We start from the raw sequence: 14,364 nt of genomic DNA on the forward strand, positions 1-14,364 counted from the left end.
AAAATTTGCAGAAGAAAAATAAATTAACTTAAATTTCAAAACTTTTACTGTGTAATTCAATACACACTGTATGTACAACGTTTGGATATACCAAAAAAAAAAAACCAAAAAGAGAAATAAAAGGAAAAACAAATAGTGAACGGTTGTATAAAATAAAAGATACAATTACAATAAACAATAAGATAACGATACATTTTTTGCATTCTAGACATGACTTTTTAACTACTCTTATCACAATGTCCGTGGCGTTAGAAAACACCGCCCACACATTCAGCACAGTATAAATAAGTAACATGTATTGTATTTACGTAGTAATTGCGAGTTTTAATTAATCGTGGACATGTTTTGGCAATCTTTCATCAACTTGTAATATTGCAGCACAAAAATTTTCTCAATTTTCTTACAACTTTTATTAATATTTACAATGTGTTACCGAATCGATCCATTCAAATCAAACTGGACAAATATATAATAATCGCATAACAATGTGTAATATACACTATCATCATTTATCAGTGGCCTAGATACGTTGAACCCAGGCTAGGTTCGCACCATTTCCCCCCTTTTCCACTCGTCCCCCATCATCTTCAAGCAACGGAAACTATTTATTTACAAAATGTCGTGTTCGAGGAACCTAACATAGCCTCTCAAGTATCCAACCACAAAAAGAACCATCAATAATGCTTCAACAGTTTTCCAATTAACAAAACTGAAACAAAACACTTTCTTTTTTATATAATAAGCAAATTGTTAAGCATTATTTTACGTTCCCTTAATTATATAATAAGACTCGTACATCCAGCATAATTTGAAACTTCAGTTATCATGTTCATTTTAGTTTTTAAGTTTGGTGACAGTTGTTGTCTAGTGAACGGACTCCGAAGGGAATTTTCATTTGAGACATTTTAATTACAGAACCTCACTATATATTCAAAATTTCAAGCTGTTCACTTATATACATATAAACTATTAATATAACTTAGTAGCTAGGTATGATTCCTTTGTTACGGTTTATTTATTTATTTATTTATTTTTTTTTTTGAATAAATCCGAGGTTGATTATGCATTACCACTACTTATTTTATTTTCATCAAATTCACTGTACAAAAAACGACAGAGGGGGGGCGTAAATGCAAAATCGAAAATGAAAATGCCTCAAAAAAGCAGCTCAACAACTCCTTGGGGGGTGGGGGGTGATTCCCCCGGGTCACAAACGGGGCGGACTAGACACACCCTCCAGCACTGGTGTCTCGCTCTATTACTCATTCGCTTGTTTAGTTTTAGTTAAGGCCGACGGTTTTTATAATTTCTAAGCCCCGTTTGCTTCCGGGGGATGATGGTGGGGGGCAGGGGGTAATTTGCAGTAACGAAGATGATATTGGGGACGGCAAATTTTGTAGCTCCAAGTGGTTTATTTACAAATAAATTACAACGATTCGAAAGTTTATTGATTTCGTCTTGGATCCCTAATATCATGCACTTAAACCTACGAAACAAAAAATCGAATTCCATTATTAATAATAAATAATTTTAATCCAAATGTTTATCACACAGCCCTACAGACAAAAAATTAACCCTAGTTTTTCATCATTGTACCACTTTTCGAACAAAATCCACCGACTGAGGATCAATTAAAACAAGGGGGAAAGTAGCGAACCAAAAATACACTATGGTACAAAGCAAGGTCACTTCATAAAATAACTTATCAATGTTTCATCTATATATGTATAATATATATAGTATTATATAAAAAGGAAACATACGACTATGAGTTGTTTGCACTTAAATATGAATCGGACTCGTGACTTTTGGTTCTTATTATAAAGGCAGACATTTAAAACAATGCGTACGCTCATATACTTGTATTTTTATAGCCATACATTAACTCTAGTAGTAGTAGTAGTAGTAGTAGGTGGCTTTTTAAGACTTTAAGAATCGACAGAGAGCTAAACATATTACATATCATCCCCTAAAACAAATTACAACAGTAAAACGGGACCGCACACGACTCCCCTAACTATTCATTTCATCGTAAGACGTACAAAAAAAGTAATCGTGCACGTTTCTCTTAATGGACACGCCCCCACAGCTCGGGCGCCACCTGGTGGCAACAATCCATTAACAAAAACGTGCACGCCCTCTGCAGCTGGTGATTCACAATAAAAATTCACAAGTATCCTCACAAAATTTATTTAAAAACTACTTCTGTACTCCTTATAACAAAATAAATATTAGGGGCGGGGCCATCAGCGTGAAGCGGTGGTGGTGGTTGGGGGGGGAGGGGTCACGTGCGGTCCGTCGTACACATCCTATTCGCGAAAAATATCACAAAAATAAAAAAAAACAAAATAAAATCACTGCTCCTTAAAAACATAACGTAAAGTGGTATGGCATAAATCAACACTTTTTCCGCCTGGAAATTCCAACCTTTATAAGAAAAACCACGTGGGGGGGGGGGATTGAAGGAGGGGGGGAAGCGTAAGCAACAAGAGAAGAGATTTTAAAGGTTTTCATTATTAAACATTTTTTTTGTTGGCGCACACACTGGGGCGTGTCCCGACCGCACTGAACATAACAATGTCTCCCACAAGTCTTATTTAAATATATATATAACATGTATGTATATAAGATTAATTGTCCGAAAGGAAAAAAATAATAACATAGTTTGTCCCGATAGATCACTAGTTTTCTTTGTATTCACGAGTAATTATAATTAAATAACATGTCCGTCTTGAATTGGTGCGCGTGTTGGGGCGGGGTGTTGCCGACGCCCCCCGGGGACCCTTCACGTTTATTTACTTAGTTAGTTAGTTGATGACGAATAGGCCAAGGAAGACATCCGTTGGTTCGTTACAAACCAAGACGGTCGGTCCATCGATAAAACGAAAACGAAAAAGCATGTCGTTAAAAACATTTGTCAAACCCCGCAGCGTGGTTGCAACACCCCGCCGCCGCCGACGACCGAGGAGACGCCGTGAGCCGAACTCAAACCGACAACACGCACTAAGACGACGAGGAGGCGTTCATCGCGCCGAACATGCCCGTCGAGAAGTTGCTCTGCTGCTGCTGCGCCTGTGCGGCGACCGCCTGCTGTTGCGCCTGCGCCGCCTGTTGCTGCTGCGCCGCCGCGGCCGCGTTCGACGTCAGCCGGTGCTTGGGCATCGGCGGCTGCAAGTACTCGTGCTTGGCCAGCGACAGCACGTCGATCCGGTCCTCCTTCCTGTACGCCAGGCAACTCCTGATGAAGCTCTGTGAACAACTCGTTTAGTTAATGTGTCGATTACGCTTTAGTTTTGATCGTACCTTGGCCTCGTTTGTGACTGCGGGTTTGTTGGCGAATTGGACGTCGGTCGCTTTCAGTATAGTGTTCTCCTCCAGTATGGTGGCTTGAGATTGGTTGTGGCCGAACGGCTTCTTGCCGTACAAACACTGATAAAATATGACTCCTACACTCCACACGTCCACCTTCGACGATATCTTCGGCGGGTTTTTGCCCACCACGAAACACTCGGGGGGCAAATACCTAAAAACAACGATTTCAGTTAGCTTTACGGTCCTGAAGTGACACACGAAGAGCGGACGTACCAATAGGTGCCGGCACCCTGCGACGTCAGATCCATGCCATGGTCGGGGTTGTAGTTCTCCTCGTCCATGACTTTGCTGAGGCCGAAGTCGGTGATCTTGATCTCGCCGCACACGTTGCCCTCCGTCAGCAGGATGTTGCCCGGCTTCAGGTCGTAGTGGATGACGGGCGGCTTGATCTCGTTCAGGTACTTCAGGGCGGACACCACTTGCATTATTATAGACCTAGCTTCTCTCTCCGGTATCGTCTTATGCTTTAAAAATTAAAATGAAATCAGATTAACACGTGAAAATTAATTAATGTATTTATAAACAAGGGATAAATAAAATATATAATAATTATAATTTCAGGGTTTATTTTTGAAATATGTCTACTTTTGGTTTCTTTCAGGCAACTGAAAAATACTCGACACTACTTGAAAATTAACTTCATTTCATCACCAAACTATCCTGAAAGTTTCAAATTTGGGATAGGAATGGTGCAGGAGCTGTGAATTCTTAAATTCTTCAGATTTCTATACAATATATTATAATTTCAGGGTTTATTTTTGAAATATCTCTGCTTTTGGGTATAGTTCCTTTCAGGCAACTGAAAAATACTCGACACTACTTGAAAATTAACTTCATTTCATCACCAAACTATCCTGAAAGTTTCAAATTTGGAATAGAAATGTTGTAGGAGCTGAATTCTTAAATTTTTCAGATTTCTATACAATATATTATAATTTCAGGGTTTATTTTTGAAATATCTCTGCTTTTGGGTATAGTTTCTTTCAGGCAACTGAAAAATACTCGAAACTACTTGAAAATTAACTTCATTCCATCATCAAACTATCCTGAAAGTTTCAAATTTGGAATAGAAATGGTGCAGGAGCTGTGAATTCTTAAATTCTTCAGATTTCTATACAATATATTATAATTTCAGGGTTTATTTTTGAAATATCTCTGCTTTTGGGTATAGTTCCTTTCAGGCAACTGAAAAATACTCGAAACTACTTGAAAATTAACTTCATTTCATCACCAAACTATCCTGAAAGTTTCAAATTTGGAATAGAAATGTTGTAGGAGCTGAATTCTTAAATTTATCAGATTTCTTTACAATATATTATAATTTCAGGGTTTATTTTTGAAATATCTCTGCTTTTGGGTATAGTTTCTCTCAGGCAACTGAAAAATACTCGACACTACTTGGAAATTAACTTCATTCCATCATCAAACTATCCTAAAAGTTTCAAATTTGGAATAGAAATGGTGCAGGAGCTGTGAATTCTTAAATTCTTCAGATTTCTATACAATATATTATAATTTCAGGGTTTATGTTTGAAATATTTCTGCTTTTGGGTTTAGTTTCTTTCAGACAACTGAAAAATACTCAAAACTACTTGAAAATTAACTTCATTTCATCACCAAACTATCCTGAAAATTTCAAATTTGGAATAGGAATGGTGCAGGAGCTGTCAATTCTTAAATTCTTCAGATTTCTATACAACATATTATAATTTCAGGGTTTATGTTTGAAATATTTCTGCATTTGGGTATAGTTTCTATCAGGCAACTGAAAAATACTCGACACTACTTGAAAATTAACTTCATTTTATCACCAAACTATCCTGAAAGTTTCAAATTTGGAATAGGAATGGTGCAGGAGCTGTGAATTCTTAAATTATTCAGATATCTATAGAATATATTATAATTTCAGGGCTTATTTTTTGAAGTATCTCTGCTTCTGGCTATAATTTCTTTCTGATAACTAAAAAAGTACTCGAAACAACTTGAAAATTAACTTCATTCTAACAACAAACTATCCTGAAACTTTCAAATTTGGAATACAAATGGTGCAAGAGCTGTGAGTTATTAAATTCTTCAGATTTCTATCCAATATATCATAATTTCAGTGTTTATTTTTAAAATATACGTGTTTTGAGGTATAACAATTAAAAATCACTTGAAATTTACTTCAATCTCTTTCTAAACTATCCTAAAATAATCAATTTTGGAATACAAATGGCCCAGAAGCTGTGAATTTTTAAAATCTCCAAGTTTTCTCTCATTAACAATATGATTTTAAGGTTTATTTTAAAAATTATAGGAAACTTCTTGAGAATTTACTTCATTTTGTCCGTAAACTATCCTAAAAATTCAGCTTTGGAACTCAAGAAATGAACATTGTTGTATCAAAGCTACGTTTAAAAATAGGGATCCAAAAATAAAATGTACACTTGCTGTGTTAGTCATAATCAATATAAAAAGGATCTTTTATAGATGTCACATGTATAATCATAGAAATAAGGGAAGCAGATTCATAAAATTAGACATAGAATTAAATCCCTTTTAACGATGCTTACCTGCTTTAAATAAAAGTCAAGATCATGACCATCACAGTATTCTAGGACTGTACAGAAGGAATTTGCATCTATTTCAAATACATCGTATAATTTCACTACTCGCGGGTGATCTAACGCTTTATGGATGTTGTACTCCCTTAACGCGTGTCTGCAACAAAAATTAACACAATAAATCGAGTGTCCAAACTAATACGAAAAGTATAATCCCAATACATCCATAAGATTCGATTTTTACCACCACTCACTTGATATAATTAGCCTTTTTGTCCTCCTTCCAGTCCTTGTTGAGCTGGTGCACCTTGCAGGCGACGTACCTCTGCTCCTTGAGGTCGAACGCCTTGTGCACCTCGCTGAAGCCGCCTTTGCCCAGCAGCATCAGCAGCAGATAGCGGTCGTTCAGCACCGGGTGGTTGTTGAATCTCGACTGGTCCTCGTTGTGGATGCGCTTCAGCTCCCTGATGTGCAGGTTGCGTTCACGCTCCAACTTCTCCATCTCCAGCTGCAGGTCGGCGTCCTCCTTTTTCAGCGCGTTCTGCCGCAGCTTCAAGATCTCATCAGACTCGTAGTACTCCTACAAATAAATAACCAAGTTATTAATCAATTTGGGGCGGTGGCGTTGGTGTATTACTTGAACTGTGAGGGAGCCGGGCACGGCGTCCGGCTTCAGGAAACCCGAGTCCGTCGTGCCGTTGTGCATGGCGTTCGAGTTGTTCCGCTTCCGGCCGCTCTCGTTGTTCGACGGCCTCTTCTTGCCCAACAGCTTCTTCTGCCTGTCGATCTCCTCGCGTTCCGCCGTTATTTCCTCCTGTCGCCTGGCCAGTTCCTGGAACGCGTGTCCATCAGTCCAATTCTCCTGAAAGGTGGCGCCGACGCGCTGCGTCACGAACTGCCCGAGCCTGAGCCTGTTCTGCATGCACTTCTGTCGCGCCTCCTTCTTCTCTATCGAGCTCTTCTCCTTGAGCAGCTTCTTGACCACCTCGATGCACTTGTTGATGTGCTGCTTGTGCTGGTCGATGGTTTTCTGTTGCGTCGCGATCTGATGTCGCAGATCGTCCTGCTGTCGCGTCAGCTCCTCGATCTTGTTGTTCCGCACCTCGAGATCGGACGAGGCTTGCGTCTCGAACTCCGTTATCCGGTGACACGTCAATTCAGTCTAAAAATTAAACCAAACCATTAAAACCAAACAAACCTATTAAACCTCGAAGTTTAATGATTAAAAAGGGGGTCAGTCCCGTCTTGAAACATTGTGTGACCGTCATGGTGTTTCCGGATCAGGATTTATCATCATCATCATCATCATCACCACCACCACCAATAACAGATCGTTGTTAAAAAGGGGAGAAACTTGCCTGTATTTGTTTGCTAACCGAGGAGGGCAGCCGAGGTGTTTGTTGTTTGTAAAATTCGAAAGGAGGAACCGAGTTTACAGACACCTGAGGAGACGGCAGACCCACCGGCTGCTGCGGCGAGGGAGGTAACTGCAAGACAGAGAACTGCGATCAGTTATCATACTTATCCCCCAACAAAATCACCCACATTCCCACCACTTTACTTCAATTCATTAATTAAATAAACACCCAACGGGACAATAAGTAAATAAATAAATAAATAAATAAATGAGTTTATTAAAGTGGACCAAGTCCCGGTATTTACCATTACCATTGGATAGGGTTGCTGCGAGGAGGGGCTCTTGGCTCCGCCGTGCCTGATGGGACTGTTCCCCGAATGTTTGAAGTAGTCGTTGATCTTCTTGTCGGCGGGCTGTTGGTTCCGCACCCCCTTGCCCGGCATGCCGCCCCCGTCGTCCGGTTTCCGTTTCCGCTTCCGGTCGGAGGGGGTGCGCGGCACCTTCTCCGGAGTATTCGGGTCCACCTCCTTGTCGCTGTGAGACGAACCTGGTGGAGAAAAAAAAATGATTTAGATATATTTATCAAATTTAGCTACTTTCCTATTAACTAACTTATGTTACTCCTTCTAATTTATTTAAAAAAAATGTCAATGTTGTTTATAAGTCTAATTTAAGAAAAATGTATTACTTTACCTATTTTTATTAAATATCAACAAAATAATGATTTTTAATAGAGCACTATAATTGAATTTATCTATGTAAAATCATTCAAATTTCAGCTATTTTATAAGAAAATAATTGATAAAATTGTTGCTTTAGTAATTGTGTCTGTAATTGATGCTTTTTTAAGTTTATGAAACGATTAATATCGATTAATAGAATTAAAGGACACAAACAATCTATGTTTATTAAGTTTCATTGATTTAATTTATTAGAAAAAAATATCAATATAATACTCAAATTTAAAAAAAAAAAAATGTATTTTTTGTATATTTTTATAAAATCTCAACAAAATAATGATATTTTACTGCATTTCTGTAAATAAAATTCATCAAATTTCAGCAATTTTAAAAGAAAATAATTAATGAAATTGCTGCATTAGTATTAAATTAATCCTTTTTTAAGTTAATAAAATTAAAGAACATATAAATCTATGGCCTAACTACATAAACTATTATTTGAAGAATAGTTTTCAACGTTAACTTGATAATTTTAATGATTAAACTGTGTTTAGTATAAAAAATGAGCTATTTTCAATACTTTTGATAATTATAAATTGGTTGTCTATTTTTGTCATTAATTTAATGTTGTAATCGAAGCTACCTCTAATAAAAACTGCAATAGATAAACATTTAAAGGCAATTCAAAGTTAATTTTTTCACGTAACATCAATGTGTAATTAGAACTGACGTTTACAATTTCTTGAGGGTAAAATTGACACGTTAGAAAACGAGAGGATTAAAAATACCTTGTGCTAATTATAAAACAAACACTCGGTATGATATTAACAAATTTTAAATTGCAGAGTTATATTCCACAAATTATTTGCTAATTTTTATTAAGTTTCACTGATTTAATAATTCATCATTTAAAACTTTTGAAGTTAATTAACCCATAAATGCATCATTCGGACAGTTTTTATAGAAATAAAGTCGAAATAAGGAAAAATTAAATTTGCTTTAATTGTTGTGACAATAAAGAATTTTTTAAAGCCATTGTAAATTTTAATGCACGCAATAAAAAGTTACTGGTGATGCAGGGTACGTCCCATTTTCATCTCCAGCCTTTTAAATACGTTTCCTGTAAATAAAACACGTCGAATGTTGCCCCTTTTTTGACTTCAAACAATGTTGGTGTGATTAACTAACCAAGAAAATAGTTATTAAATAGACACGTTAATAATTGTGTCGAAGATAAATCTTTTAGGCTTTAAAATTAAACCGATTAATAAAATTAAAACCACAAAGTAAAACCAGTATTTACTAAACATAATGGTGTACAATTGGGGATTTAATTAATTACAGTGTCGGTAACTTTAGGGCGAACATTTAAATAAACAAAAAAATACCCATTGTTAGTATATTAAACAATACAGGCTTGGAGTTTGTATATGGTGAATATTAACATGAATATCAGCTTCAAATATTAATTCCTCTACGTTTATTTGTTGTAGATGTTAACGTAAGTAATTAAATAAACAATTCAATGAGGGTTTGGGGCTGTGGTGACTTGAAAATTTTAATCGTTGGGCCACTTGAGCACAAGAAATGAAACAATTCAATACTTTTGATCCTATTATTGATTGTGTTGTTTTTACTTTTAGTCATTAATTTACTTTAGTGCAAACCACCCACAATTGACCATCATTTAAAGGGACAATTCAGTGCTAATTTTTACAATTGTGCTCAAAATTGTGGCTTCAATGAGTAATTTGGATGGGTGTTTATAATTTTCTTTGTCAAAATTAGCACTTTAAAACACATTAGGATTATAATTATTGGGTGATAATTGCACAACAAACACTACGTATAGTATTAACTAATTTCAAAGGGCAGATTTTTCTCCCCATAAAGTATTTTAAATATTTTCATTCACTGGGGAAATTTATCTATTTACAACTACAAAAATATTCTATTTAACCGTTCTGATAAGTGTTAAGGAAAGTCATGATGAAATATGAGGGAACTATTACAACGTTTGTGGCAATGAAATTATTTAACAACAATTATTAAGTGGAATAAAAATTTACTGGTGATACAGAGTATGTTCTATTTTTGTCACCGATGTTTAAAAATGTTTTCTGTAAATAAAACACATCCAATGTTAGCTTTTAGTAGTTAAACAACTTATACAACTCAGTAAGCAACTAAAATAGTTTATAAAATTACCACAACAGTAATTATGTCATACATAAGGGTTTTGACTGAGTATTGGCTTCTTGATTTTTTCCGTTTCGTTGCGACAATTCGGGTAATGTACAACTGAGCTATAAATATAGACGGTGAAAGGTCAAAACAATATCATAATGTATCAGTTCCGAAATATGATTGGTAATCGACGGACAATGGAGTGGAAAAATTCCGAAACGACAAGAGATATATATTTATATTTTTGTCAAGGACAAGTTATTAAAAATGCAAATGTTCTAAGCAGTTCTAAGTATCAACGGTCAGCAACAAATCTCAGGATGTATCTATTTGTACCATACACAGGATTATTTAAATAAAATTTGTACGTGTATATATAATTTTGGACAACAATTAATATGGTCAATTAATTTATTGTTTTGTTGCTTACGTCACCTACTTAATTAGTGACTCAACCACCCCCCAGGCCGACAAAAAATCAATGTTTTCTAAAGGACTAATAACAATATTAATGTGTCCATTGCTCAGGTCAAGGAAAAACCAATAATATTGGTGTTAATAACGAAAAGTAAAGAAATCACCTCCCACCCACACGTTCACACCATCCAAATTAACAACATACCATAACATAAAACAATGGGACGTCCACAAATAGAACCCGCACCGGTTTTTTCTATTAATATCGAATAAATTAGGCCCCCGAATCGATGGCGTCGTTATAAAAATGATTCAATTTCGTATTGTGCGCCTGTTTTGTGTAATACGTAATAATAAATCGGATCGATACGATTTTAAGACGACGCTTTTACATCAGAGACTGTACAAATGACCCAGTTTTAGTGGAGCGGCGAAAAAATCCGAACCATTATTTATTTTCTAACGTGAACTTTTCCATTGTGAAATTTTATTCGGATCGTGTCGAAGGTATTAGTGGTGATTATACAGTTTTGTGTTCAATTGGAACTGTTTAAATTAGTTTAATAATATTAGTTTGAACAATTTCATGAGTTTTCTTCAGAATTCGGAGAGTTATATAATATAAACAACAAAGAAATATTTATGTCAATTGAGGTACATGAAGGGACAAAATATTGGGCCTCTGTTTTAAAGGAATTTGCTGTTTTTTGTTATATTATAAAAAAATAAACTTAAAAAATAAAATAAGCAAATTAAATTTAAAAAATTAAAATTAAAAATTATTCTCAAAAAATTAAAATGTATTAATTACGTGTAAAAATATTAAATTATTATTTAAAAAAAAGAACTAAAATTAACAATCAAATGTAAAAAAAAATAAAAATATTAATTTAAATGTGAGAAAAAAATTAAATTAACAAATGAAATATTAAGAAAATAAAATAAAATTAATTTAATCTTAGAAAATTAAAAATGTAATAATTTAAATTTTGATAATTTTATAAATTAAGCTTAAAAAATAACTAAAAATTTAAATTTATAAAGTTTTAAATATTATGTTAATACTATATAACAACTAAATGAAAAAAATAAAATTAGCAACTTAAATTTACAAAATTTAAAACTCAAAAAATTAAAATTATTAATTTAAATTCATAAAATTAAGCTTGAAAATATTAAAATTAACAAATTAAATGTAATAAGAATTAAATTACAATTTATTAAAAAAACAAATTAAAAAGTATTAATTAAAATTTATAAAATTTTATAATATTGGCTTCAAATATTAACTTAAAAAACTGAAATTAAAAAATTAAACACAAAAAAAAAATAAATTTACAAAATTAAATTAAAATAAAATACTATAAAAAAAATAAAAACATCAACTTTAATTAAAAAAAAATAAAATCAGCAATTTAAATTTATAAAGTTAAAAAAATTAACCTTTGAAAATTAAAATATTCAAATTAAATGTAAAAAAATTAAAATTAAAATTCTAAATGTCTAAAAAATTTAAAATAAATTAAAAAATATATATTAAAATTAAAAAAATTGATGTAGTATAAATAATATTATTAACTTAAACTAATTCAATTAAAAAAATAATAAAAATAACAAATTAAATAATAAAAAAATTACAATTATCAATTTAAATTCGTCAAATTTAATAAATTAAGCTCAGAAAATTAAAATATACAAATTAAATATAAAAAAATATTGATAAAAATATTTAAAACTTGAAATATTAACTAAAAAAGTTGAAAAATTTAAAATATACAAATTAAATATAAAAAATTAAAATTATCAATTTAAATTATTATAATTAAAAATAAATAACCTTTGAAAATAAAAGTATAAAAATGAAATGAAACAATAAAATTAAAATTCTAAAAAAAAAATAAATTAAAAAAAAAAACGTTAAAATTAATCATTTAAATTTAATTAAACTCAAAAAATTAAAATAAATAAATTTGATGTAGCTAAAATAATATTATTAATTTAAATTAAGTTATCACTTTAAATTCATAAAATTTAATGAATTAAGCACAGAAAATTAAGTAAAATAAATTATGTATAAAACATATATATTAATAATATTTAATAAATTAAGAAAATGAAAATTAAAAAATGTGAAAAAAATATATAAATTAATAATATTTAATAAATTAAGATATTAAAAATTAAAATAACAATTGAATTTGAAAAAAAAAAAATAAAATAATATTAAATTTTAATTCATAAAATTTGGAAAATTAACCAATTAAATTTAAAAAACAGATAAAAAAATTAGTATACAAATTAACTAATTTAATTATAGTCTGTTCTCTTTATTTAAGAAAAAAAAAATAGATTAAAATATTATAAAAATTAAGAGAATCGTGTAAAATTTACTAAAATTTGAATAAACTGTATCTCATTGTGAACAACAGCATAGAAAATAATTTCCTTATGAGCCTCATGAGCCTTATGAAGGCACGAAATAATTTCGTAGTGAAAGTGCAATAGCCGTAGCCATAGTGTATTGTAATTGTCAATCATAAAACGTTATTGCATTTTATTTTGCGACATGTGTTTTATAGTGATTGAACGCGACGATTTTATCGTCGAAAACTAAAATAAAAGGAGACAGTGCGACTTAGAGAGTAACTGTAATTTCACAATTACATTTAATTACTGAAAAATATTAAGCGATGGCGGACCTTAATTGTTTTATTCACACGGTACGATTGTCTTGAGGTCAGCCGGGTTCAGTGCGTTTTAAGTGGTCCATTTCGGCCTTTTCACAATGTATAAATTTGCATCCCGATCTCTACTTTTCCTCACCAATGTGGAACAAACTAGAAAGCAATATTCAAAAAGCCAAACCGATTTACTTACTTGCCTAAATATTGAAACACTGTTATTAAATCTACCACTAACTATACACTAATTAATTAATTAATTAATTAATTAATTTATGTAATAATTAATTCATATTTTTCTTTCTTTCTTCTATTACAAACAACTGACTTAAAACAAACATTACACGTATTTTATTTACAAAAACTAATTTAAACAATGATGACAGAAATAGGACGTACTTTGTATCACTTGTAAATTATCATTGTGTCCATTAAAATTTCCAATTACCACTAAGATTGCTTAATTACCACAACATTTAAATCACTTAATTCCACGTTTTGTCACATTTTTATTACATTAATTGTAAAAATACTAAAAAGATTTCATTCGTTCTTTATATTTGAAGTCTTAAGTTGACAAATCTGTCCAATAAATTATTTACTGGACTGATACTAATCAGTAAAATTTCCTTAAATGTGAACAAAAATGACACAATTATTATTATAAATTATTTTAGTCACTTACTGATTAGTTACACAACGTTGTTTAACAACTAAAAGCTAACATTGAATGTGTTTTATTTACAGAAAACCTATTTAAACATCGGTGACAAAAATAGAACATACTCAGTATCACCAGTAAATTTTTATTCCACTCAATAATTGTTGTAAAATAATTTTATTGCCACAAACATTGTAATAGCTCCCTCATATTTCATCATGACTTTCCTTAACACTTATCAGAACGGTTAAATAGAATATTTTTGTAGTTGTAAATAGATAAATTTCCCCAGTGAATGAAAATATTTAAAATACTTTATGGGGGGAAAAATCTGCCCTTTGAAATTAGTTAATACTATACGTAGTGTCTGTTGTACAATTATCACCCAATAATTATAATCCTAATGTGTTTTAAAGTGCTAATTTTGACAAAGAAAATAATAAACACCCATCCAAAATTACTC

General features: G+C 32.2%; 1 protein-coding gene across 14 annotated transcripts in view; it reads right to left on the reverse strand.

Moving 5' to 3' along the window:
* Positions 1 to 395: 395 nt before the first annotated feature.
* The window catches only part of LOC109607008 (serine/threonine-protein kinase tousled-like 2), a 144,932-nt gene continuing 130,963 nt past the window's right edge, over positions 396 to 14,364 (reverse strand). For 10 of the 14 annotated variants that reach the window (XM_049967884.1, XM_049967892.1, XM_049967891.1 and 7 more), the window contains 8 exons: positions 7,581 to 7,822; positions 7,277 to 7,420; positions 6,556 to 7,080; positions 6,173 to 6,498; positions 5,928 to 6,075; positions 3,586 to 3,836; positions 3,304 to 3,523; positions 396 to 3,249 (listed from right to left, as the gene is read on the reverse strand). In XM_049967884.1, the coding sequence (XP_049823841.1) occupies positions 3,004 to 3,249; positions 3,304 to 3,523; positions 3,586 to 3,836; positions 5,928 to 6,075; positions 6,173 to 6,498; positions 6,556 to 7,080; positions 7,277 to 7,420; positions 7,581 to 7,822 (2,102 nt within the window). In that variant the 3' untranslated portion in view covers positions 396 to 3,003. The remainder of the gene's footprint in view (positions 3,250 to 3,303; positions 3,524 to 3,585; positions 3,837 to 5,927; positions 6,076 to 6,172; positions 6,499 to 6,555; positions 7,081 to 7,276; positions 7,421 to 7,580; positions 7,823 to 14,364) is intronic. The other 4 variants (XM_049967887.1, XM_049967886.1, XM_049967883.1 and 1 more) reach the window with 3 other exon arrangements.

Source organism: Aethina tumida, chromosome 5 (assembly GCF_024364675.1).
Source record: "Aethina tumida isolate Nest 87 chromosome 5, icAetTumi1.1, whole genome shotgun sequence".
NCBI lineage: Eukaryota > Metazoa > Arthropoda > Insecta > Coleoptera > Nitidulidae > Aethina > Aethina tumida.